We start from the raw sequence: 27683 nt of genomic DNA on the forward strand, positions 1-27683 counted from the left end.
TTCACTCTGACCTTGGCTCCTCATTCTTTCTTCCACTCTTGGTTTTCACTCCGGCGTCACCTGTCACTCTAGCTTGATCCGTTTCACAATCCTTAAATTTCTCGTTTCCCTTTTATTTTCGTTCATTTTTGTTCATCTTCGTCGTTCCATATCTTATTTCACTCTATTTCATACGTTTCCATAAAAATTCACCTCTTAAACTCATTCGTTCAGGGCTTAGCCATATATTATCATTCATTTTTCTTCACATCTTGGTCTGCCCTTATCTCATTTCACTCTGTTTCACTATTGTCCTTAATAATTCATCTAAAAAAATCATTCTTTCAGGATTTACTCAAATTCACTCGCCGATCAGACTCATGGACAAAATTCGTTTCCCCCTCTTGTCCGTCTTCACCCTCTAGTACAGCAAATAATCAACCTGTAAGGTGACATTTGTGGCTCGTATGCAAGGGGAAAATTAAGACTTTGAAGAATTAATACTCTACGATAATGACCTCGTGTAGTTGATAGGTGTAAAGATGCTTCGTACCGTTCACTCATTCGATGTAGTTCTTTATCTGTATAGGCTATTTCTTAACGTCACTCTGTTCCCTATTTTTTCACTTTTTGCATTTAGTATATTCGCAGTTTATCGCACGTTCTTTAAGTATTTTTACATTATTATTATTTTTTTTTTTATCTTTCGTGGTTTTCATTCCTGAGGCATTTTATCTCCTTCAGTGCATATCAAAAATTTTCGTCTCCCGTTTTATGTTCATTGTTTTGAGTATTTTTCTTTCATTGTTTATTTTTGTCATTAATCTCCTTAGTTATTTATTTATTTATTGTGGACTATTTTCCTCTGTATTTATTTGTAAATTTTATTTCAACCTGGGAGTTTTTTCCCCCCTATATGCAATATTTTATCTCATCAAAATCACGTGTAAAGTTATTGCTTTATTGTTTTTCTTCATCGCCTTTACTGTCTGACCTCGGTGACTCCAACAGACATAGTTTTTATTCCTTATAATTTAGATCCAGTTTCTTTGCCAGCTTTCTTTTGCTCTAAACAAAGTTACCTCTGCTTTCCTTGCTTTTGAAAGTATCTGGAAAGTTTTAGACGGAATATAGATTACAATTATCCACTATCATCAATTACGTCCTAAACTTTCCCCTTTGATCTCTCCAGTTACGCCAATAACGTAGTGATTTTAAAATGAGACGCAGAGCTGAGAACTGAGGAGGCAGGAGGAGGGGATGGAAGAGAGACACCCATCCTCACCCCTGGTCGCAACGGCACTGAGGAGTAGGGATTTCCATTTCTGTAAGGGAGGACTCTCGCTCTCTCCCCGCGCCGAAGCAGGTGAACTACGTCTGACTGCAGGAGACCAAGGTGTCCTGAAGTCTAGTTCTTACGAGGGAAGCACTGTCTGTGACTGGCAAAACAATGGTGTCCAAGGTACGCATCTAGACTTGTTTATGCACGGCGACCTGGATACTGTTGACTTCTTGGGTCATATCATCTTGTTTTATTTGCTTTGCGTGGGGCTGCAACGTTTTCTCTCTAAGTCTCTAGGTGGCCCGAAAAAAAAAAAAAAAGAGAGAGAATATCTGAATTAAAAGGTGACGAGAAGACTGCTATGATAAATGGAGCAATCGCCCTAAAATGGAGAGCGTTACCCACATGTTCTTTGCAGTGTGGGTGTTTGAAGGGCTGAGCGAGTATCTGAAAAAAAACAGAAGGGCTGGGTTCAATTCCTTATGCGACCAGTGTTTAAAAATGCCCTCCCCTCCTCCTACATATTAATGGCGACCTTTTAAGAGGGAAGAGGGGAAACAGTTCAAACCCCGCCCATCCACTGTATCGAACGGTGGTGGTCTTTTTCGCCTCCCATCTTCCCGCTGTGCACCCAAGACCATGCCAGGTGTGATTAACCCCGTCCATTTCAGAGTGAGGTGAGTTTTGATCATCTGTATCCCGCGGTTCTCTGTTATCTTGAATGCACAGTTGGCAGATGGAAATGTTGAGCGCCAGTGAGTATGGTAGCAGTTATGAAGTTTGTCACCATATTCTACGGCCCTTTACAATGCCCTTTCTACTCTAACTTGACCTAAAAATTTCCATCCATTCACCTTCGATACTGAGTAGATGAACATTAGGTTAAAATACTAGTCTCAAAGGAGCGCTATGAAAAGGATGTAGAGCTGAAATACTGCCTAACTCTGCCATTACACATCGTGAAATAAGGTGCAAAAATACAAAAATCTAGGCGAAGTGAAGATGAAAAACGTATAGGATGTGATACAAGAGGTGTCATGAAATTACAAACCAGCATTACTGAGAGAGAGAGAGAGAGAGAGAGAGAGAGAGTCACACATGAGCCAAGAATAATTCTTTCGCTCATTTCCCTCTTGTAAGCTAGATTTTGATTTAGAGGATGAACAAGGGGCATGGCAAGAATACGTTTTACTTTTTTCGTCCCTTCTGCTGCCGCAAAAAAATGACTACGACAGTTTTCCTTTAGCAGATTTACTTTTTGCAGTGTGAACAAGAGGTACAGGAAAATTCTACAGCCGCCTCTTGTATTTCCATCATAAACAGATCATTTATACAAGTGGCAGTGGATCAAGTCTGTGAATGTGGACCCCGCTAAGGAAATATAAGGAGTTTTAATCAGTGTTCGTCCTCTCTTGCTGGAAAACTCGAAGCCAAAGGGAATCAGACACCCTCGGAGGTCAGAAAAAGTTGGCTATCATTTCGAAGATCCCTTTCCCTAGCTTGAGTTCAGGTCCATTTTTCGACTTTCCATGTTTTTCTCTTAATTTTCTGTGTTTCCTTTCCTTTCTTTTCTTTAATCTTTTTCTTTTTCCCATTTTTTCTTTCGTTTTCCTTTCCTTCCTTTCTCTTTTTTTCGTTTTCTTTATCCAGAGTCCTTCGCATCTTATTATTCATGGCTCTTTCATTGCCTTCCTGACGGATTTCGTATTGAACTGATTTTAATGTCCCTTTTTTTTTTTTTAGGTAATTTCGTTTCTTTTGGTAATTTCGGATTGGGTTCTCTCCTAATCACATTTTCAGAATATATGAATTTTCTTATTTTACAGTTTACAGTCTCTCTCTCTCTCTCTCTCTCTCTCTCTCTCTCTCTCTCTCTCTCTCTCTCAGATATTTTTCATATCTTATTCGGGTTTTCTAATGTCTGTTGCGGAACACCATCTTCAGTTCTTCACTCATTTTGGTAACTCATTTGGCTTAAGAAAAAGGCTTCCAGTTTTACACGTCGAAAACCGCGGCTACCCATTTCTGTCAGGTCCATGCTACTCATCCAGATCCTTATCTTTATGTCTACGGTAGGAGGATTGGATAGTATACGCAAAATTCTCCAGCCTGAAGTCTAAAAGTCGATACGTGTTCCCGGTTCATGAAACTTGCAATAAAAGTGCATGTGTTGTGTGACTTTCAAGTTGTTGGCACATACCACATGGGGTGCTGATAAAGATACTGTACATGTATACTCTAATACGTTCCTCTGCAATTCCAGCTTGGGTGAAGGTGTTGCTTCTGATGATCATTATGGAGCTTTCGTTGCGTCCGGGGCCTCTGATCTTACCCACTCCCAAGAGTACATGTGACTCATATGAATACACCTGATTTTGACAAGCCTTTCCCTCCTCCTTTGTTTTCTTGGTGGGAGGTGCAACGTCTTCCTGTCCGTCTTGTAACAGTGACTGTACTTTGGCTGAATTTTTTTTAATCAGTTTCATGAATCTTCTTGCCCTAGTGCATACACACACACACACACACACACATACAGTATATATATATATATATATATATATATATATATATATATATATATATATATATATATATATATATATCCCATTGGATCCCAGGGGTACTGGGCTAGGCACGGCACTGGGTGGGTACTAAGCGTACCGCCCTCCGCCTATCGGCTCATAGTCGCGAAGCGCATAGGTCCCTATCCGGGGGTTCCCTACTACATAAAGACTTGAAAAATCCCAGTTCTGTCCAATATTCCGGACACTGGGTTCCAATGGGTTAAATATATATATATATATATATATATATATATATATATATATATATATATATATATATATATATATATATATATATATATAGTGTATAGGTTCTTTATTTACCATTCAGTACAAGCCCCAACACTCTGGGGAACACTGTCCCTGAAGGCCAAGCAGGGAGGGGTGCATGAGGAAAACAGTATTGGTATCTTAGGGCACAGAAGGTATAGAAGTAATTATCATTACAAGCACAGTAATGAACAAAAACATCAAATGATACATATATGGTACAAAGTTGTTACAGTAATAATCATTACATGTTTTGAGACGAGTAAAGTGGTACATAGATACACACGTATGTACATACGTATGCAGAGAGAGGCACATTTGCATATACTGTATACATATACGTAAATATCTATACATACAGTATAAGTATATATTCACGCACATGTAGCCGTAGACATACTGCATGTACAGGATAGGTACACATGTATAAGGATATGGGTATGTGTACAGGCGTGCATACTTAAACAAATGCAACATGCACCTCTACAGTATATGATATATTTATATATACATAGACATGGAGACATATGCAGCATATACATTATATACCATAAGTACACACATATACATAGCCACATACACAGGTAGGTAGATAGATAAAACGATAGGCATTATAAAATTACCTCTTGATTCAAAATCCAGCACTAGGACAAGACATGCACATGCAGCAAACTAGTGCACATAGCCTGATAAGCAGCCAAGTTCCCCTTATTTTTCTCATTTTCTCTCACGCCTGCTGGCACTAATTTTCTTACTTGCTAACATCAGGTAGCACTTGCATTTATAATGTGTGGAGCTATGGTTGTGAGGTCCGGTCTTATGTAGATTCCAGTCCCTCTGTGGGCAGGGGTTTTCCAGTAAGTTCCTCAGTCGTCTCTCATCTCCTCCACCCCAACTGCCCTCTTCCTCTTCACAGACCTCTTTGCTTGGCTTCAGTGACTGTTTCCCTTGAGTGTTGGGGCAATCGCTGGGTTGGAAGTTAAGAGCATAGAAATAGAAAAAGAAAAGCGATCGTATTGTTAGCATCTCATTTATCACCGCCCCCTTCACACCCCCTTGTTTTATTGTTTACTATATAGTTTGTGTCGTCACTTCATATCTAACCCTGATGTTTTGGGAGGCATTCTCGCTCTCTGTCCGGATTTCCTTAGCACTTGATTCTATAGCATATGGACTCCCCCCCTCCTTCTCTCTCACTCTCTCTCTCATTGTTATCCGTGTTGGGCATTGTTACGCCCGTGCTCGCTAAGCGAGAGGAGGTAGTTTGGTTTGATCGATGCGTGCGGTGTGTGTGTGTGTGTGTGTGTGTGTGTGGCACAGTGACAAAAAGAACCAAAGAGACTGGGTGGGCTAGTAATGGACTCCTGCAGCCAGTAAGTATATTTAGATCCACTATTCACGCGCGTTACTTCTGCTTCTTCTTCAGTCAAGGTTCCCGCCAGGACGAGGATAGCTCACGTTAGTAAATCTCTATCCTTTTTAAAACAAACTATATACCATTTATAGTGAAGGAACTCATCATCGACGCCCCACTTATGTCAGCCATCTTGTATAGCCTACAGATCTTAGGCCAGTAATTCATTCATTCATCATCCAATCCCACATTGCCCCATGAGGATCGTAGGAGCTCGAGACTAGGCAAGTTGGTCCTGACATTTAAGATGAGAGTGACCAGCCTCACTCGCCCCTAAGTGGCATTGCATGAGCAATAACCCTTAACATTCCCTTGGATATAAACCTTCATCGGCTCAAGCCGATTGGAACGCCTTAATTACTCACTACAGTAAACCACCAGGCGCCAAATTTTGGCTATATGGTTACCACCCAGCGTAGTAAATGGCTTCCTGGTGTACAGGAAACCATTTGGCTTTTCACTCAGTGTAGAGTCACCCGCAGGCAGAAGGAAGAGAAAAGAATGAAGGAAAAAATGATAGAAGAGGGAGTGTAAAGTCACCCGTAAACAGAAGGACGAGGAAAGAATGAAGGAAAGAAAGACAGAAGAGGATGACGGAGAAGAAAGAGCAGACACCCGAGAGCAGCACTATAATTATCGAGTAAGTGGATGGTGAGCGCTCCTGCCTACCACAAGGCCACTCAGCAGTTGCGAGTAGTTAGTGATAATTAAAGACATACAGTATTTACCATATGTAGCGTCTGGTTATCCCCCTCTCAAAGATTTAGTGCTGAGTAAACGCCGAAAAATTTTTAAGAATATGGCATGAGTGTTCTGTTGATTGGTGGCCCCTTAGCTTTTGCCATGAAAATAACACAGCACTTCTTCATGACTAGCACCAAATTCCAGCGCTGATCTATTGTTACAACTCAGCACTCAGGATGGAGAGATGGTAAATTTAGGCCAGCTTAGAGTAAAAGGAGTATAGTTAGGAATTTTCTAAGAAGTCCTCATATGCAAGGAGAATACGAGTTAGGGGAGGTGAATCGACGTGGTTCAGGAAGCTCCCTAACACCTTTTCCAGAGCGATTTATTTTTTCGTAATGCATCATATTGTCCAATTCTGTGTTATCTGAAATTCTACCATAACCTGCATAGATAACGTTTAAAAGGATATTAAACAACCAGCCATATCCCATAAATAAATCGCTAGGGAAGAGGTGCTAGGGAGTTTTCTTATCAGACGAGAGGACGGGCCGAAGAAACAGCCGCCACAGGACCCCACAGACGAGAGAGAGAGAGAGAGAGAGAGAGAGAGAGAGAGAGAGAGAGAGAGAGACGTGGCTCTCAAATGGCCATCTATATGCAAATGGCAGCAAAAGTAGCGGAAGGTCATTGTTAAAACCCCCATGTAATATATTCATAAGAGTCCCCTCGGAGGAACACGCCGCTCAGGGAGGAGAGACTGGAACTTGATGGCGTTTTTGTCGTTCCTGGCCCAATTTCTTTTTCCCATGGGAGGGAGTGGGGGAGGGTTCCTATATAGTCCAATACCTGAAGGAAATTATTGTCTATTTTATCAGTCACGTCTTGAAGAATAAAGTAAAAAATTGACAAACAGGGTGTACAGGGACTTGACGTACTGAGAATGTATTTATTTTATTTTCTTCACATTGCAGAAGGATATTCGTAATTTTCTTTTCGTTTACTAGAGGGGAAATCTTGTGGCCTTTTACCGTGTCTTCATGCACTTTTTACTCATGCGCGTTGCCACCGCCTCGCGCCTCTATTTCTGAGGGTATTGACCCGGTAATTATTATGTTTATACCTATGCCTGGTATCTGGGAACTCCTTTCTTCGATTGTCGAGAGAGAGAGAGAGAGAGAGAGAGAAAGAGAGAGACTATAGCCATTAGCCTTGACATGATAGGAACAACTCGAATAATAACAAAGAGAGAGAGAGAGAGAGAGAGAGAGAGAGGGAGAGAGAGAGAGAGAGAGAGAGACAGACAGACAGACAGAGACAGAGAGAGAGAGAGAATCCTGAAATGGAAATATTCACCAGGGTATAAACATGTGTTTAACAACTCTCTCACAATAATTACGGAAGTGTGTGCAATATGGCAGCAACAAATCACAGGTGCTCCATTATGCCCCATTTACACTGAGTTGCCCTAAAACTGACATCTTAAAATCCCAATTGTAACGATGGATTTGCACCAGAGTATGAAGCTAGTGACGAAGAAGCCCCAAGGAAAGACTGCAGAGCTGTAGCCTAGTCCTGTTCTACTGTTGAGCTATGTGGAGTAAGTTGCAAAGGGTCGGAAATCTTGGTCAAGTTAGAGTGAAATAGTACAAAGGCTACACTCCCACTCCATGGCGTGGGTGGGAAGGACAGCGGTTTCCTAGAGTACTGGCAGACACATCTAAAATTTTCATCTCAACTCGTCAACCTGCTGATTAGGACTTGTAGGGTCAAGGGTAGCGATGCTTATACTGCCCTACCGTGACACACAGCGCTGGGTGGGGAGGGGGAAGCGAGGAAGAGGAGGAAGAGAGGAGGGGGAAGAGAGTAGGAGGAGAATGGCTGGTGGTGCACACAGACACTCCATCAAATTTCCTGGGGATTCGAATTGAACGAACCCTCTAGCCAGTTTAATCTGTTATTGTTTTCATGTAAACTACAGACACAAGCAAATACAGATAAAAGGGAAGTTGGGAGTAACAAAGAAAATGTAAGGGTATGTATGATCAGGTGTGAGGGAGGGCTTGAGTCAGCAGGGTTTGGCCGACAAGGAATCGTAATATAGTACGTGGATGTAGTTAACAGTAATGACGCACAATATAAATCACGGGCAGACAGGTATTTAATGTGAAACACCTGAGGTACGTAGATAGTTCAACACCTGCATATGCCTGTAGATGGTTAGGGCGATTCAGATTTACATTTTATTGCATGGGGGAAGTGTATATGTGCGTGGGCGGAGGGAGGGCGTGAGTATACTTGTATTTTTAGGACATTACACAGTCCAGAAATACCGATGGAAAAATCATTAAACTTCTGCATGAGGTGTAAGAGATTCCTGTCATGTAAACTGTAACCTCTTCACTACGATGACAGTATTGTTTTTTAAATTTTCCTGCTTCCTTTTCACTGTAATGGGTTTTGTTAACTTTCACATACCTAAAAATTCACGTTAGATCACTGCCGCTATAAAAGAGGACTACAGTTACCCCACACGGCAGCTACGAATTACCACTGAGAATGAAATGCATCTGTTTAGGCCCCCCCCCCCCCAAAAAAAAAAAAGAAAAAAGACAGTGAAAGCAGAGGACATGAGAGCAAACACAAAAGGCGAAATTCTACTCAGTGGACGATACATACTGTGCGTACATATATATATATGCAGAAACTTAACTTTACCGTAAAGACATGTATGCAAAATAACCACAGGAGAAATGATTGGAGCGACAGTGAGTACTTTTGTCTATTACATCTTTAGACAGAATGAGACAGAAACGTAAAGGGTAGAGGTCTTTTATGCACACCCGCTGCAGGGAGTGACACACAGAACAAAGGATGACCTGAATTTAAAAAGGAACGATACACAAAACAATAGGTACCTGACTTTTTCCTTAGGGATGCACCTGACAAAAGGGGGGGTAAATACTGCTGCTTTACTTAATACCTGGAGGCTTAATGCCAGGTGTGCCCCACACAGGTGTGACTGCACTACCAGGAGACGACAAGGAACAATCAATTGTTAGTCTGAGGAATACTGCTTCAAAATTAATTCAGTTAACAATAATAAACCATGGATTCGAGATCTGACTAAAATTACCGATGATGAATGTGTCCTCTGTGCTTCATTTAGTCTAGGTTCTCAACACGTCTGTGTGTCTGTGTGGTCTGTGTATTTATTTCCATTTCTAGACTCTTTAATCTTTCCGTGCCCCTTCCAGACACTCTTATCCTGTTTTTTCTTTACACTATCATCCTGTTTTTCTATACAGTCACTTTGTCTCGTTTTTAACCAACACTTGCCGCATCCTTTATCAGATTTCGCATTTACCTCTTCTTATACTCAACCAGACCCGCCTCATCCCTGACTGAAACACCAACAGTACAAATTCATAATCGTTTCAACACCGTCGCTCCTCCTTGTAGATGCTCCATTGAGACACGTGGAAATGTTGGGTGGGAAGGAGACACAGATTAGACCTTGAAGTCTTTATTTACATTAACGTTTTGGGCTACACATAACCCAGACTCCCTGAAGATGGGCTCTGTGTACCTCGAAACGTTAGAAAAAAAAAGACATCAAGCTCTAATTTGCGTCTCTCTCCCACCCAACGATTTCACCCGCCTTCCCTGGTGCTTCTAATCACAGGTACAAGATAACTAAGCGCCTTGTTATGGATTTCCGTGATGGCGGTGATAATTGCCGTAGTGTTCAAGCGGATGGTAACCCAGCTGAATTTATGCTGCATTCCCCAATCTTCTGCAATCCACTACCCCCCGTTGAGGAACGTGTATATTTTGCCTGGGATCCGGTCTGTTTTGCATTATATGATTTACTGGTATTTTTAGTGTTCTCTCGAGATGACCAGATCAGAGAGTGAAAAAACCAAGAAGCTAATCAGTCAACAGACAAGGAAGGGGAAAAAATATTACACAGGTACAAAGAAAAATGTGCTTTGAAGGCCGAGGCAGAGACAGAATATGAATACCGACACACACACACACACACACACACACACACACACACACACACACACACACACACACACACACACACACACACACACACACACACACACACACACACACACACACACACACACACACACACACACACACTGTAAAGGCAAAATTATGTTTCCAAATTACTATAGATCTTCCCCCTTAAAAAAAAAAAAAAAATGTGTTCTCAGTATAAAAAATAAAAAAATCTCACTCGCCACTCCGAAGTTCCTAACTCACAGTGATAATAGGTTCCCGCTACCCCCCTCTCTCTCTCTCTCTCTCTCTCTCTTTGTCTGTCTACTCAGCGAAATTGAGACATCTGTGTAAGCTGAAAAAAATGCCAGTGTTGATCTGCGTATGGGAGAGTTGAAGTGTGTATTTTCCTAGTTATAACTGGTTTGGAAGCTGTTGTGTGCGCGGAGGCTGCTGTGTGCACGTAGGCTGCTGTGTGCACGTAGGCTGCTGTGTGCACGTGGGCTTCGTCTGTACGTGATCTGCTGTCTGTACGTGGGCTTTTAATGCACGTAGGCTGCTGTGTGCACGTGGGCTTCGTCTGTACGTGATCTGCTGTCTGTACGTGGGCTTTCTCTGCGCGTAGGCTGCTGTGTGCACGTGGGCATCGTCTGTACGTGATCTGTCTGTACGTGGGCTTTTTATGCACGTAGGCTGCTGTATGCACGTGGGGTTCGTCTGCACTTGAGTTGATGTCGCGCACGTGGATTGCTGTCTGCACGTGAGCCGCTGGTTGCACGTAGGCTGTAATCTGCATGTGAGGTGATGGTTCGCTCTGTGCATGTGAACTACGAGGTTAGATGCTGAGGTGGTGCGGAGTCAGTCAGCGCATGGATGAGAACACTGGCTCAGCAGGTGCCATACTTAAAAACCTTCTTGATCTCCAAGTTATTTTTATGATTGCTTATTTTTCTGTGCCATATTTATAAACTTTTTTTTATCTCTAAGTTGTATACTGTATATGCTTGCTTTATTTTTCTGTCATATTTGCATGTAAGTTGTGTATTTGAATGATTTTTTTTTTCCACTTTGCACTCGTACAGCCGTCATGCATTTCACAGCCAAACCAGAGTGAATATTAGAGTGAAAAAGACGTGATAGTATTTAGGAAAGGGTGAGAAATGTGAATAATTTTAGGCATCTTGAGAGTGAAAGTAACAAGAGGCGGAACTCAGAAAAATGCCACAGGATAGGAGAAGGGGTATGGAGGTCTTTGGATAAAATCAACAGCGTCAACCACAAAAAAAATGTAAGGTACAGTCGGCCACATGCAAACACGGGGCAGTGTTTGTGTGAAGTGGGGGTCTAGCAACAATTTCCGACGTTCAGTCATCACCGATACCTGGCCATTTCAGCTAATATTTAACACCTGCGCTCGTTCATGTCAGTGCCACCAACGAACGTGTGATGATGTCAGGGTTGTCAAGCGTACGGAATGCTAAACTTCTGCTACACACTGATGCTGTCGTTGGTTTATATGTTGCCAAATGTATGTCCACGGGTTCAAGAGGCTGCCGGGAATTATTTCTAAACCCAAATTTCTCCTCCATAATAAAAAGAAAAAAATGGGGGGGGGGGCAGCTAGTGTGAAGTATGATGAACTGTACGTCCTCCGGCTGAAGAGGTTAACGGAAATCTGCAAACACCAAGGAAATTATTATTATTATTATTATTATTATTTATTTATTTATTTTTACAGAAGATGAATTGAGAAAGGAAAAGCAAATTAAATACAGAAAAATTCATGTACACTTGATTACAGGTGTCTTTCATTCATTAAATAGCAATAATAATAAAAACAACACCTGGACATGAGCTGCTAAAGGTTGAATGTAGATTTTGGTACACAAGAAGCTGCTGATAAGGCGTAGTAATATCTATAACGTGAAGGAATAAGTTTAAAGAGTATGAAGAAGATGAGAATACAAGATATGGTAATGTAGGCAGAGATATACAAGAAGCCACTGTTATATGGCTTCAGAACACACACACACACACACACACACACACACACACACACACAAATCCTCACCAGTCATCAACGCGTTTGTCTCGAGGTCACACGTATGAGGCAGGCGTGGGAATCTTCTGAATTAAGTTTGCTCTTCCTGACGAACATTTCAAGCAGGAAGAGTGAAAGCCAGTGTAAGCCTGTAGGTTGCGGCTGAAGTTACATCGTCTCTTCCTGCCCTGTCACACATTCTTTTTTGGGAGATAAGAACGACAGAGGTCAAGGGTAACGAGCGCTGTCTGCGTCTGATTGCATTTCTGAAACTGCTCGTACGCCTCCTAAAGACCTCTCTTGTTGCGCTGCCACGATCATTTTGGTGTAATCATTCAATCTTTGTAGTGTTATCAATCAATCTTCTAGGTGTAATTAATCATTCAGTTATGCTTTCACTCCAGTTTAGACACGACCTCCACGGGAGCAAACAGTGCGGTAATTATGTACATAGGAATACGATGTTAAGTTTACAGCACTGGCCTGTTGTCAGCGACTTGCCTCCTTAGGGATTTTTGCATTCCTCCTCTCTGTTTAAAAATGACAGGTGTACGCGAGCTGCTTCACTTTGCTCTCCCCTGATGATGTGATTACACGAAAGCGTCTCGGATATTCCTTGTGTGTTTTTTTTTTTTCCTGCGGATAGCCTATGAGTTCAGCATATCTATGAATTACGTGTAATAGCTTTATAATATATATATATATATATATATATATATATATATATATATATATATATATATATATATAATCTTCACATCGATCCCATCGTCGCCTAATACTTTCTTCTTTCTTGTTTATCAACGTCTTAACAGCAGTCTTCATTTCTGTCGGTGCCACCTTCTCGAGAGGCACATCCTCTCTCTACAGTAGGCTACGCTACACAAAAACCATACTGTATTTATCACCACTCTGCAGTCTTCATTCATATTCACCAGTGTTGTAAAATATTCCCCCCGCGTGCTTTGTTTTTCGTCACCACTTGTTAGTATTCTTGCATCCTCAGCTCCCATTTTCAGTAATGCACTTCTTCATTCGCTGCGCTGCTGGTATGTGTAATAAAATAATTGTATCTGTTCATCTGTTCGTCCTGTTTTCATTTTTAGCCGCTCATGGTTACAATTGTTTCAGTTTGTTTTTTAATTATCTAAAAGTGTGCCATACAGAAGTTTTACATCAGGAGTAGCCTAAACCAAAATCTAATGCAGAACGACACGTTTTCCACCTGCCTCTGACGCTCACGGGTGCCAGATGGAAGAGCGTCAATAAACGGCTCTTTCTCATGCAGCGTGCATTGGTCTTGGGTGCACGTGCAATGAAGTCTTGCCCCACCCATGACAGTTGCTTTACCAGTGCTGCTTGTGAGCTTTGAAGGGAAGGTCTTGTGTCTGCTCATGTGCTTGGCTATTTTTTCGAACAACACAGTTTTTAGTGTGAGCTCATCATGGTCCAGAAAACAGAGGTAAGTTTGATTTTTCATATTCGTGTTAATATATATATATATATTTGTGTGTGTGTGTGTGTGTGTGTGTGTGTGTGTGTGTGTGTGTGTGTAACATGGTTAATATCACGACCATGGCATGCCTTTGTGCTCACACACACACACACACACACACACACACACACACACACACACACACACACACACACACGCGAGAAATATTCCGTGTGTGTGTGTGTGTGTGTGTGTGTGTGTGTGTGTGTGTGTGTGTATCCTTGGTCTCCTGTATTGTGCACAGTCTCAGTGATGGTAAGTGGATGACCCAGGGTGACCCTTCTCCAGGCGGAAATATGCTAATTTTATTTAATAAGTGCTATATTTAACAAAATTATGCCAGATTTGTGGAAAACACAGGATAATAATGTTTTTCGCTGATACTGGGAAGGATGGTATGTGATGCTGACCATCATCCACCCACTTGATATAGTTCTTCGTACTTCTTCCTTCACCTTTAGTATTCTTTTGCTGTGTCTGCTCTCCTCTTCCTATTTTTCCCTTCCTTCCTGTCACTTTCCTCACTCATCTTTCCATCTCAGTTTGCTCTACACTGAGTGACAAGCCTAGTGGATGGATTTCTGTAACCCAAGAAACCATGTGCAACGTTAAGTGGTAACATCATAACTAAATATCAGGGTGATGTGGAGCCTACTATGGTACCCTGGTTGACTAGATGGAGAGACGCAAATGTGGCGTCCTTCCGGGAACCAACCCTCAGCATTTCCCAGCGCCTCGCTGTCGCGAGATGCTGTCTACCTCAAGGGAACATCGATTCATTGCATGGTTTCTTGCCTGCTGTTGATGGGTCTGCTCGGCCAGACTAGGATTATTGAACAAGATACGGAGAGAAGTATCCATTTAATATTCATTTCTCATCATTTTTCAGTTCTGTGCACCAGTTTATGACAAGAAGCATAACATAGATAATGTAAGTTGTTAGCCGAGGAATTCCAGATGCTAAAATATACACCCCCGCCTCCCGCTATGTGCTTAGACATAATACTGCAACGGCAAAAGCCACAAATTCTTGAATAAAAAAAAAAAAAAAAAGAACTAGGATGATTGATGCACAGTTTGGTGGAAAAAAAAAAATCTCACACATTAAGGTCAATACTTTTTTTTTTTTTTTCAAACACTGAGGATTATAAAAATATTAATAAAAACACATTTACCAAGTCCTCATGAATTAGAATTTATTGGTTGTTGGGAAGAGGGTAGAATTGATGAGGTGGCTTGGTGGGGTAAGCGAGAGAGAGAGAGAGAGAGAGAGAGGCTTGGATGGGGTAAAGTTGAGGGAGGGAGAAGGGGGAGAAACTTGGAAGAGAAAGACTGAGGGAGGAAGGGAGGGGGAGGAGGGAAGAAGGGATATTGGCTGGGGAGAGTGAAATCTGGAGGGAGACGGGAGGAGACTGGGAAAAATGGAGTGGGAAGAGAAGAGGACAAGAGTTAGAGAAGGGTAGGCGCGATTTGTCTTGGGATATTCATCTCTATGGGGCCTGATTGGTTGCTGCCTACCTTACGCGAGTAGTAGTTGTAGTAGTAGTAGGAAAGTAGTAGTGGTAGTAGTAGGAAGTATTGGAGATATGGGATGGTTTTATGCTCTCTTTTCCTCCTCTTTTCTGGGCAGAGAATTATAAACACCTAATTAATTTTCCTTTCATTTTTTGTTATAGAAGGAACGTCAGACATGCGAAGCGAATCTCTCCTCCTCTCCGTGTCCTTCTTGCTTTAACAAGTCATGTTAACGACAGAGAATCGATCGTATTTTTGTTCCAGAAATTCCCTCCTGCTGCCGCGTCCACCTTTATGTTCTTCACCAATGTTCTTCACCAATGACCGTGTTACACGCCACCTTGCTACACCCTCGCATAGCCCCAAACAGTATATGGGGGAAGACAATATTTGTTGTTGTGCTATCCCAGTCTGTCTAATCGAGCAAACCCATCAACCACAGACAAGCAGGCTGTCCTTTCCAGTGAAGTGATGTTCCCATGCGACTTGCAGCTAGGCGCGGGGATCAGTGTGGAGGTTTGATTACTAGATGGACACCGCATTTGCGACTCTCCATCCAGTTAACAAGGACATAACAGTTGGCTCCCCATCATCCAGTTGTCTAATTATATGGTTACCACCCAGCGTTGTAAAGACTTTCCTGAGTTCCAGGAAACCATTTGGCGTGTCACTCAGTGTAGAGCGACCAGAATTGGAAAGTAATATAGTGCGTCAGAAAGGATGGGAGAAATAGGATGGGAGGTGGACAGACACAGAAAAAGAAAGATATACATGAAGGAAGAAGCAGGCAGCACTACAGAACATCAAGTGAGAGGATGACGGGCGTCCCCACCTACCACGTACACACACAATATTTGTAGGCTATGTGAGTCTGAAGGTAAGAGGCTAAGGACGTGGATGAATATGGTATGTGCGTAAGAAAACGAGGTATGGAAACTGATGAGAAACTAACAGCGGATGGAACTAGTTGGATAAATAAAGTACAAAGGAGAACTCCGATTTGAACTTAACAAATAAAGGAAAACTCCGATTTTAACTTGATACGTGACCGACTGACAGTGGGAGGCAGTTTTAAGCACATCTATAAAGAAAAATACAAGCAAAAAATATGATAAGAGAAAGAAAGAAAAAAAGATAGGAAAAAGAAAATGTGCAGATGGTTAGCTTCCTGAGGTCGTGAGGATTCCAGTGGCTTGAATGATGAGTGAAGGATTCTATGACCCTTTTCTCTAGGCGTCCTGTTGGCAGATCTCCCTCTTCCTTTCTTCCTTCTTCCGTGTTATCTGGGGTATTTGATGATACTAGGAATGATGGTTACCTATAAATTGTTTGCTGTGCTCTCTCTCTCTCTCTCTCTCTCTCTCTCTCTCTCTCTCTCTCTCTCTCTCTCTCTCTCTCTCTCTCTCTCTCTCTCTCTCACACACACACACACACACACACACACACACACACACACACACACACACACACACAAACTGATCACAGGAGAAATGAAAATAGAGACAGTAAGTACTTTTTTTCCCGTATATTACATCTTAAGACAGAATGACACAGAGACAGAAGGGTGTACAGTAGGCCTTATAAATACACCTACAGCAGGGACGGCCACACAGAACAAATGGGGGACCTGACCTGACATGACAAATAATGGGGCGCACCCCAGGGGGTGGGGGCCCCACCGAGCCTGGGCCTCCCCCCTTAGCTCTCTCGGTCCTTTAAAAATGTATATATATATCTATTTCGATAACAGCAATACATGAAAAATTGGCAAGTACCAACAAAGAGTAACACATGAGCCAGAAGCTCCCTGACTCTAAACCTGCATGCAACCTCCCTGTAATTATCGGAGTACCTGACCTCACCTCACTACCCCCCCCCTTAGAAATTTCCTGGGTGCGCTCAGTGAATGACCTCCTTCACCTCGGCTCAACTTACATCCTAAATTTAGTTAGTCTGGGGGATACTGCTTTAAAATTCATTCTGTTAACAATTTATCACATCTAAAATAATCATAGCTCTTGTTTACATTATTCTCATGTGCCGAGAAGTAAGCAAGACTCAATTACATTTTTTTCATCGAAGCCTCTTGACCTTGCTAGTATCGTAGAACCTGCCCAATCAGTGTGGTGATCACTGGATGCTCTGTGTTGGAATGTCACTCCTCTCTTGGGTCTTCCTTACACTCTACTTCTGCTGTGCTGTCCTGGTGTCCACGTCTTTTCCAGACTGCAGTGTTTACATGGAATTTTATATACAACACTTGAATTGCTTGATAGGCTGTTCTTGAGGAGGGTTTTCGTGATGGTGTTCGTATACTTTAAAGCGTCATGTGCATTGTCTTTTCAGTATGCGAGCAATACCAAGAAAATTTTTAATGGAAAGCGAGGATAATGGTTCTTTGGCTGGTTTGGCATGCTGGCCTATCAGTTTTGTCTCGATAGAAACGTTTCCTTGCTGTATAATGACACAGGGTTAGTATGCTGAGTGGATATTTAAGTCTCTTCTCTGCGTAGTTCTTCACGTACAAAATTTGTTCTGAAATTCTGTATGCTCTCAGGTACACATATATGAAGACAGATTTTTTACATTAATTGTTTCGAAAAATGATGCACAGTGGACATTATATTTGTAGGTTTTCGTATACCTTAGTCTTCAGAACACCTTTGTCCCAGATCATCTCTGCATCCAAGAGTCAAGAATTAAGTTGAAGTAGAAATCCATCAGTGGGGGGAGGGGTTGTTAGGCCACAAATTCCACAGAAAAATAAAGAATATAATAAAAGGTAGAGAGGATCTGATCAAGCAATTATCAGCGCTTGCCTTATTGTGCTTGCTTTATGCATTGTTTGAAAAGCACCCATTTAGCCTTCATTTAGTTAGTGACGGTTTTTCTGTCTCTGCTTCGATTTGCCTTAACTGTTTTTGATACGGAGTTTGATAAGTGGTTTGATGAGAGGTGATGTAAGCCTCCCCACATGAACTGAATAGCTAATAACAGCCCACCTCCCTGGCGGCGCGTAAATTATTGATGTATGGCAGGAGGCCGTCATTCGTCTGTCTGGAGGCTGTGCTGGACTATGATTAGTTTTTAGAATATTTACGTGATCAAGTTCTTCTTTGATATGGGGTCCCTCGTTTGTCTTGAGTCTGTGTGTCTTGCCATCAGAGGTCTTTTGCATTTAGATTAGAGACTGTTACTGCCTGCCTTAAGGATGCTTTTGAGTGAAGTGAGGGACGGGGGGGGGGTCATGATGCGTAGGAAGCAGTATGTAAGTGTCTACACGTGTCTCCTTGTGTGTTTTGATTTGTACTGATGGTACTTCTCTGGTGCTGTCATTGTGTTGCTTTCCTTATGTTGTGGTGTGTTTAAAGGGAATGTTACTTTGTGTGAGATTAATGATGTCAATAATATGTTCATTGTTCTCTGTTCTCTCCTGTCTAATTGTACGTAAAGAGAGTGGAATCTTGGGCCCGTTTTTAAGTTCATTCGTGCTGTAAAATGTGTGTGTGTGTGTGTGTGTGTGTGTGTGTGTGTGTGTGTGTGTGTGTGTGTGTGTGTGTGTGTGTGTGTGTGTGTGTGTGTGTGTGTGTGTGTGTGTGTGTGTGTGTGTGTGTGTGTGTGTGTGTGTGTAGGAACAGGCATAGTTTTGTTATCCTTCTGTTTATTCTGTTGATGAGTAATTGCAAAATCTTTATCGTGTTTTTCTTTTGTTTGCGAGTGCGTTGTCTTGTTGTTTTGGGTATTTCTATAAAGTTACGCCCATCTCCCTCCAAATATACTGTTGGATGAGTAAGAACGAGGAGGGAAACATATTTTGTTCTCTAGTCTGATCGGTGAATGCGATGGTTGAAGCCCTCTCAGCCTCATCTTGGGAAGCAGCATAGATATAAATATTTACTGTATTTTCCATTTTTTTTTTTTTTCACTTGAGAGAGAGAGAGAGAGAGAGAGAGAGAGAGAACATTAATAAATCCCACCAGCTCTTCCTTTCCCCTGCCCTGTTGGTTCACACATGTACATAAGGAATGAGGGATTTAAAAATATATATATATATATATACCGTATATACATATATCCCTCTCCCAGTCAAAAATATTAACTAATCCAAAAACAAATTCTAGGAAATCTTTGCTGATCAGCCAACACCACTACTCACTTTCTGTTTCCCTCCCTTATTGCACGCCAGGCATTTTGATTTATTACCTCCTCCAAGGAAGTTTTTGCCTGCGTTGGTTTGCTAATCAGTTTGTCTGTTACCAGGATTTTTAAAAAAGTTAAGAACAGATTTTGCTGAAATTTTTTGGAGGGGTAGGGTTTGGCCCAAGGAACAATCCACTAGATTTTGGTGGTGATCCGGATCATCATCTGGGTCTAGGAATTTTTTAAAGGATTCACTACCATTGAGGGATAGTGGCAATTTCAACATTTTTGTTTCTTACTGAAATAATATTTACAATGCTTCCACAAAATTGCAAGATAACAACTCCGTAAGATCTACCACACTCTCCACCATGGAAGAGGTTTGCGGTGTTGGACTGCAGTTGTTATTTATAAGTACCGAAATAAAGCAGAGTTATGCATGAGCTATAAAACTCATTGCTGTCACGCAGGCCATAAAATTAATATTAATGCGTTTAGAGCAGTACTTCTTAACCTTCTTTCGACGACCGTAGCACCGATAAATTTCCCTGGTAAAGATATCCTGGCTGATTACAGGTGATGGCAAAATAATTTATCAGTAATATAATATGCTTACCTTAAACCTCCTTTACTACGACTGCCCGAAAAAATGTAATTATCTGATACTAAATCATAATTTCGTGATTGTTTATTAATATACCTTCATATAACTTTTCAAATATGTACAGATAATTTTTTGGTGTATGTTGCCAGTTTATGTGTGTATAAATCTGTCTGTCTGTCTGTCTGTCTCTCTGTCTCTCTCTCTCTCTGTCTCTCTCTCTCTCTCTGTCTCTCTCTCTCTCTCTCTCTCTCTCTCTCTCTCTCTCTCTCTCTCTCTCTCTCTCACACACACACACACACACACACACACACACACTACCGTGTTTTAGGAATAGCCCAGTGGTTTCCTTACGACATTGCTTCACATCCAGGTCGTGATTGACATGGAAGCCACTGACATAAGTAGTTCCTTTACCTATCTATCTATCTGTCTATCTATCTATATCTATCTATCTTCCTGTCTATCTGTCTATCATCTATCTATCTATCTATCTATCTGTCACTGATGGACTACAAAGGAAGTTGGGACAGTCACTACAGATCCTTACCGACCCACTCGATATGTTTTGGCGACCCAGTTTATGGTCGCGACTCAGGGACTGTGAACTAATAGAGGGGTTGCCAGCCTTTGAGATAGATCATAGACAGACAAATAGATAGTTACACAGCAGATATATAGATAGATAGACAGACAGACAGACAATTAGATAGATAGATCACCAGTATGTAAGGATAGAATGTGTAATGAGTTATAATCATAAAACCAAATTCTAAGTCCAGTTATATCCTCATTACACTTAATAAAATGATCACCATAACATTATTTATACAGGGTTACCAGCCACATATTCTGAACTTTTAAAAATGTTAATAATTTTAGTAATACTGTAGATATTAAGGTGTGGAAGTTTGCAGCTGTTTTTATATATTTATTACCCAAATTAAGCGCTTCACATCTGCTGTATATGTTTTATTTATTTTGCATATTTAGCTGTCTGTTTTGCATTGTGATGACCATTATTATTATTATTATTATTATTATTATTGTTGTTGTTGTTGTTGTTCTGCTACTACTTTATTATTATTATTATTATTATTATTATTATTATCATCATCATCATCATACAAGCCCTTAGAACTGGTGGATGAGGTGGGGGGAGGCGAAAAGAACGACGCTTCTCCCTGCACTCCTCTCGACGACACCCACAACGACCAGAACAACGACCCCGACGTCGACCACTCCTTTGAGCTGTTGATGGAGCTAGTGGGAACGAACGGTCGCTGGAATTACATGGTGCTCGGCCTTTCTGCGCTAGGTGGGTCCCGTACCTGAGGCCCGTTTCACACACCCTTATATTACTGGAGTCTAATGTGTTGAATTTGGCTCTGTTATATTGTGCTTGTTATTTTTTTTTCTTGGACGGGACAATCTTGCTGGGGTCTGGCCTTTGGTTCCTCCTTCCTCGTATTAAGAAAGATTTACTGGTAGGTTAATAGAGTAACTAAACACACTGAAAGGATTAAGCTGTTTAAGCCTGTGTGTGTGTGTGTGTGTGTGTGTGTGTGTGTGTGTGTGTGTGTGTGTGTGTGTGTGTGTGTGTGTGTGTGTGTGTGTGTGTGTGTGTGTGTTTCTCCATTCTCACTATCTGTATTGCATCTGTGACTCAGTGTTAACGTGTATTTATAAGACAGTATGAATTAACAGTGAAATGCAACTTTTGGTCATTATTTCCGACACCTGCTTATGACGCCAACTTATTACCTTGACCCCGCGATTTCAAGGTGAGGAAATAGGAACAAGGTGGGAATTGTATGCTGGAATTAAAAAAAATAATAATAATAAAACAGATATGGAAAGAGAGCATGAAGAAAGGGATAAATTGAATATGCTGGGAATTTTTAAAGAAATGGAGAAATTGAAGGAAAATATGAATAGATATAGATAAAACTCCCCAATATTCCTCTTTCCCTTCAGCTACCATGGCCCCGCCCCTACAAAGCCTGTCCTACCAATTCCTAGGGGCCACGCCGGCCTACTGGTGCCTGGTGCCAGAACTCATCCAAGCCAACTGGACTCAGGAGCAGATCATCAGCCTCGCCGTCCCATACAAGTCAGTGGCCATCTTAGTCTCGTGATAAAACGTCTTGGTTGTAAGGAGTAAAATAAGTGCATAAGTAAATGTAATAAATCTTGGTGTTCACATTGTAATCCTGGAAGAGGCTATTTGCATTTCAAAGTTCTCTTCCAGTTCGGAGGCTCGTTGGTTCATTCCCAGTCTCTCGCACGCAAAATGCTCTCAAGAATCACTCACTTTTTCAGTCGAAACTAATTGCAGTGTCACCTTCCTTACGCCTCAACTTTGCCCCTTTGCCTTCTCACATCTTCATCTGCTCCCTTACTTTCTCACGTCCTACCCCGCTAGCTCCTCACCCCTCTCTCCCGTGCCTCCTACTTCCTCTCCCCTCACCCCCGTTCCCCCTACTTCCTTACCCCTCACCCTAGTGCTGCATAATTCCTCACCCTTCAACCCACGTACTCCCTGCTTCCTCATCCCTCACTCTCGTGCCCTGAACTTCCTTATCCCTCACTTCTCACCCCCATGCCCCTTACATCCTCACCCCTCACCCCCGTGCCCTCTATTTCGTCACTCCTCACGCCCTCCTCTCCCTTGCCAGCAATGAGACAGGTGTGCGGGCGTCCTGTGAGGTATACAACTTCAACTACACGCTGGCGGCCGAGCTGGGTTACAACACCAGCATCCAGAGTCCAGATCAACTGATGTTGAGTGACCAGCCTACGTCCACACGACCTTGTCACGCCCGCTACTTCAACGCCTCGCACGCCACCACCGTTACTGAGGTACGCCACTCACCAAATTGTTTTCATATATCTTTTATTTTGGGTCCGACTCTGGGTATACGCTTGATGCTCTATTGTTTGAGGTCATTTAGTCATCCTTCATGCCACATACTGTACCTTCTGATGCCATCACTTCGGCACTAATATCCACTCACCAAACCACTTACATGTTTCTATTATTGTGGGTCCTACTCTGGGTATTGACATGACGCTGTGTTCTGTGAGGCCCAGTAGTCATCCTTGATGCCACACACCTTCACCTGTCATCACTTTAGCACTAATACCCACCGTCCATATTGAGTACATGCCATATTTGTCTCATTCAGAGCTGGGTTTATGGTATCAACAGTGGTGTTTTTGTGATACGTCGTTGGGCCTTATGGGCGATCAGGAAAGTTTATTTTAAAAAGGATCGCAGCCTTTTAATTATAGCCTAATTCCTTTAATGTCTTGTGGATCTCTTTCTCTTTCTAAAATCTTTTAATTTGTCATCAAGAAGATTTTGAAGCGTACTTTCATTTATGGCCAGGGACACTCCGCTAGCAGTCTTCTTACATTCCTCTCAGATTCTTCGTCATCCCCTTCTCTGAATTTTGGTGAAACCTTTGCATCTCCATTTCTCTCCTATCGCAATTATTGCCACTTATTTTGGACTTTCTGCTTGTATTCCAGCTTCATTCTGTGCAGCATGAAATGAAGCCTACACATTCTCATCCCTTTGCAGTTCAACTCTCTAATGCAGGAGTTAACTGGTTTTATCATTTTTTCATGCATGCAGTTGGTGAACTCTGGGTCTGTCTTGCTCATTCTGTATCTGACACTGCCAATGACCACTATTTTTTTTTTCTTTATGCAATGTATACTGTCATCTCGAAATGGATTGTTTGTTTTCTTTGGGAAGGATGAATTTGATTGACCTTCAGTCTTTGATTCTTCTTGGTTTCTTTCTTTGTGCATAATAAGAAAAGTATATCCTTGTGTCACTGGTGTTGTGGTGGTCTGTGTGTTGCAGTGGGACCTGGTGTGTGAGCGGCGGGCCCTCTACTCCACCACCTTCTCAGCCGCCTTCACCGTGCGATGGGTCAGTTCCTTCGTCCAGGGCATCATCATCGACACGTCAGTATCTCAGTTACACCATCCCACTCATATCCTCTCTCTTCTAACCTGTCAGTGCTATTTCGAAATTTCTGTTACATTTTTAACGATACACCTACACAGTATGGGCAAGCTACACCTAACCCTACGAAAATACAAACATTTCAATACGACAGCCTTAGGCTACAGCCACACTGGATGCGACGAGCGGGGAGACTTGAGTGGGGAGGGATGAGGCGAAACGAAAAAACTCACTAAATCCTATGTAGGTGGCCACACTGAATGAGGGGGAAGGTTTGTCGCTCCGCTAACCCTCCACGCTCGTCGTTACGCGATGCAGCATGTTCCAGAATGTCGCTCACTGCCAGGCGACATCCCCAGGCATGTTTGCACCGATGAACAGCCTCTAACTATCCGTAGCGCGCGAGGTTGCTGCTTTCTATTTGGATAGGCATCGCGTTGAAGCTCACCTCGCAGCTCATCGCTCGCCGCTACCTCTCCGCTCTTCGCGTCCGGTGTGGCGTACCCTTAGGTCCCTCTCACACGAGCATTTTTTGTCGCGCACATTTGTCGCACATTCGTGTGTGTGTGTGTGTGTGTGTGTGTCACCCCTTCACGCGAGCGGTTTTTGTCGCCCATTCAGATTTTATTTTGTCACCCCTTCACAGGAGCGTTTTTTGTTGCGCGTCAGTGTTGTACGTGGGTAGTGTGCCAGCATTACTTCAGTATGAAGAACATGAGGCAGAGAGCTGTGTTTGTTTATCTAGTGACTGAAGTCAAGAAAAAAAGCATCATAAATGGTGGGTCCATCCACTTCTCTTATTTTTGTAATCTTTCGTGGAAGAATCCCATGATGAAGGCCTCGTTTTAGTTTCTGATATCAGTACTTTTGTATCGTGGTAGCATGCCATCACCCGGTCTCACGCAAAATATTAGACTTTAGGCATCACCGTCACTAAAACACACACACACACACACACACACACGACAAATAAAGCTCATGTGAAAGGGGCCTTAGAGTGCGACCGCCTTAAAATACACCCAGTCCCACTGCCTCAGGTTCGGGCGGCGCCGTAACGCTGTGGTGGCATCTGCACTCTTCATTACCTTTGGTCTCCTGGCCGCCACTGCCACTTCACTCCACATTTACCTCCTCCTGCGGGTCCTCATCTCACTCTTCGACAACTTCTTCTACGTCAGCTGCTATGCTCTCAGTGAGTTGGACCATCACTGGTTTATGGTTTGTTTTGAGAGAGAGAGAGAGAGAGAGAGAGAGAGAGAGAGAGAGAGAGAAGGCTAAACACAAACATCTGTTAATTTGACTGAGTAAGCAGACGATGACGGTGAGAATTCGTCACTTCCCCTACGCATATGCTTTTATGCTTTTTTCTTTTTTCTTGGTGAAATAAACATAGAATTACAGTTTTTTTAAAGTGACATTTTGCCCATTCTCATACACTCCTTGAATCTCTTTTCATATTTTTCATTCTGTACTTCCTATTTCCAGACGATTTTATTGAGCTTAAGAAGGGTTATGTGGTTGTGGAGGGAGTGATGGAGGCCGTTTCCGACACCTTCACAAAATTCTCTCTCTCTCTCTCTCTCTCTCTCTCTCTCTCTCTCTCGTGCTGAAAATAAGCGACTGGAGACATTAGGAATAATAATTAAAAAAGAAAACGTAATCATAGCGAAGAGGCTAAAACTGGAACTAAGACTGGATAGAGCAGGTGTGATCTACTCTGTGTTGTTTGTTTTTTAATTAACCAAGATTACTCAATGGAGAACTGTCGTTATTAGAAGGTATGTTCTTAGAGAGCTTGAGAGGAGGAGTTTATTATAATCACTGTATTTTTGGTGTCTCCAGACGGAAAACTAATCTAAAATACTGAATATAAGAAAGAAATAGCTTTTGGTCAGTCGCTATTAAAGAACCAAACTCGACCAGTTGTTGGTCAGTTGTGCTGGTACTTAAATGAAGAATGTATTGAGCCTTCGCAGATTTAAAGACATACTACCAACACATTCACAAGGAAAGCTTACATAGAAAAATACATGTAAGACTACAGAATTGCGTTTTGCATTGTATTTCTTAGTTCAGTTACCTTTGTAGACGTATTCCACCATGCTTTAGCTGTTGAATTTTGCGGATGAAGGCTCAGATATCAAATTTATATTATGAAAAAGAGGAACACTTTTATTTGCGATGAGATGGATAAGTATTTTCTGATGTAGCCTACAGTACATGGTCTGGTATCGGTGTCAGGCCTGGAGGTGTGCTCGGTGAAGCAGCGGTCAGTGTTTGGCAACGTGTTCGCTGTGCCGTGGGCTGTGGGCTACATGGTGATGGCGGGACTGGCCTACCTGGTGAGGGACTGGCGATGGCTCCAGACTGTCCTCACCCTGCCCGCCCTGCCCATGCTGTCATTTTACTGGTATGGTCTGCTGCCACCCTCCCTGTGCTATCTTATGACTGGATCTGTATGCTGCTACCCTCCCTGTACTCTCTCACTCCTGGTACGGTATGATGCTGCTACCCTACTTATATTAATATAATTTTCAATTTTAATCCAGCCACTAAGGTTCGTTTTAATGCACTTATCGTCAGACCCTTTCTTCAGCCTAGATTGGGCCTCTTGAGCTAAAGGGTTTAAAGCAACTCGGTGTCTTGGTCAGAGTATCCGTTCAATAATCAGATGATCAGATCAGAAAAGTGAGTGTAAGGATTATTATTAAAACTGAGAGCGAGGTGTGGACGTGACCCCAGGTTTTGATGATGGTTTTGAAGCATGCGACGGGGGTAGAACATGTATAACCTTTGTGTATCATTGCTGACTACACTCTGCAAAGTAAAATGCATGATGATCACACTGTCAGTTGCACTGCCGAAGTGTCCTGCATGAATGTTAAAAATTGGGGCTTGCATGGACGGCTATGGTCGTAATATTAAGGCCGTAAGATCATATGTCGTCTGTGGTGTATGTCAGTCCTTGCCAGTTTGTCATAAGCCTGCGTGTTGATGCACAGTTCACGTCAGCTTGTAAACTAACCACGGTGATGATGAATGCCATTGTGCTGTGTAAGTTATCATTTTCAGGTCAGCATGAGGCTGATAGGTCATGGGAGAACAGGTCCTCATGGACCTGTTCTCGCATGACCTATCCACCCCACCACACCTACCCACCTCAATGACTCACCCCGCCAACCACCACCCCAGTCATCCACCCAACCAACCAACCCTATCCACTCCACTCACCCTGGCCATCTCACCCTACCCAGCCACCCACCCCACCCCGCTCGCCCTGCCCACCCACCCACTGCACCCTGCTCACCCACCCACCTCGCATCACCCCATCCACCCTGCCAACCCACCCTGCTCACCCTGTCTACCCAACCCACCCATCCGCCCACCAACGTACCCACCAGGCCATGAATGCTTTATTTTTTTTTTCCCCTTCCTCATGCTGTATTAGTAAAAATAGTTGATATATTCATAAAGATTTTCCTAGTGCTATATACCAAAAAAAAAAAAGTATATTAACACGTGAAAATTTTCTTATTATTATTTTCAAACATTTCGTCCACTGTTTCAGAATAAAAAGACATTATATATATATATATATATATATATATATATATATATATATATATATATATATATATATATATATATATATTTGTAGTACCGTGTGCCCATGCACCTGTGAATAATTTTGCATAATTATTCTGA

The 27683-nt window shown here is 42.2% G+C and overlaps 1 protein-coding gene across 1 annotated transcript; it reads left to right on the plus strand.

Moving 5' to 3' along the window:
* Nucleotides 1-21981: 21981 nt before the first annotated feature.
* LOC145415091 (organic cation transporter protein-like) lies at nucleotides 21982-27145 on the plus strand. The gene is made up of 6 exons (XM_080284504.1): nucleotides 21982-22112; nucleotides 22678-22861; nucleotides 23874-23977; nucleotides 25016-25170; nucleotides 26220-26393; nucleotides 27051-27145. Exons 1-6 carry the CDS (start codon nucleotides 21982-21984, stop codon nucleotides 27143-27145), a joined length of 843 nt encoding a protein of 280 aa, XP_080140630.1.
* The last annotated feature ends 538 nt before the right edge of the window (nucleotides 27146-27683 follow it).

This window comes from Coenobita brevimanus, chromosome 101 (genome assembly GCF_032717465.1).
Source record: "Coenobita brevimanus isolate Jiangsu-jjx chromosome 101, ASM3271746v2, whole genome shotgun sequence".
Taxonomy (NCBI): domain Eukaryota; kingdom Metazoa; phylum Arthropoda; class Malacostraca; order Decapoda; family Coenobitidae; genus Coenobita; species Coenobita brevimanus.

Excerpts from the sequence above, each read along its gene's own strand:
- LOC145415091 (XM_080284504.1), top strand. The coding sequence starts at position 21,982 with ATGGCCCCGCCCCTACAAAGCCTGTCCTACCAATTCCTAGGGGCCACG. Across the intron at positions 23,978-25,015 it reads CAGGGCATCATCATCGACAC|GTTCGGGCGGCGCCGTAACG; the intron begins GTCAGTATCTCA and ends CCACTGCCTCAG. Across the intron at positions 25,171-26,219 it reads CGTCAGCTGCTATGCTCTCA|GCCTGGAGGTGTGCTCGGTG; the intron begins GTGAGTTGGACC and ends TATCGGTGTCAG.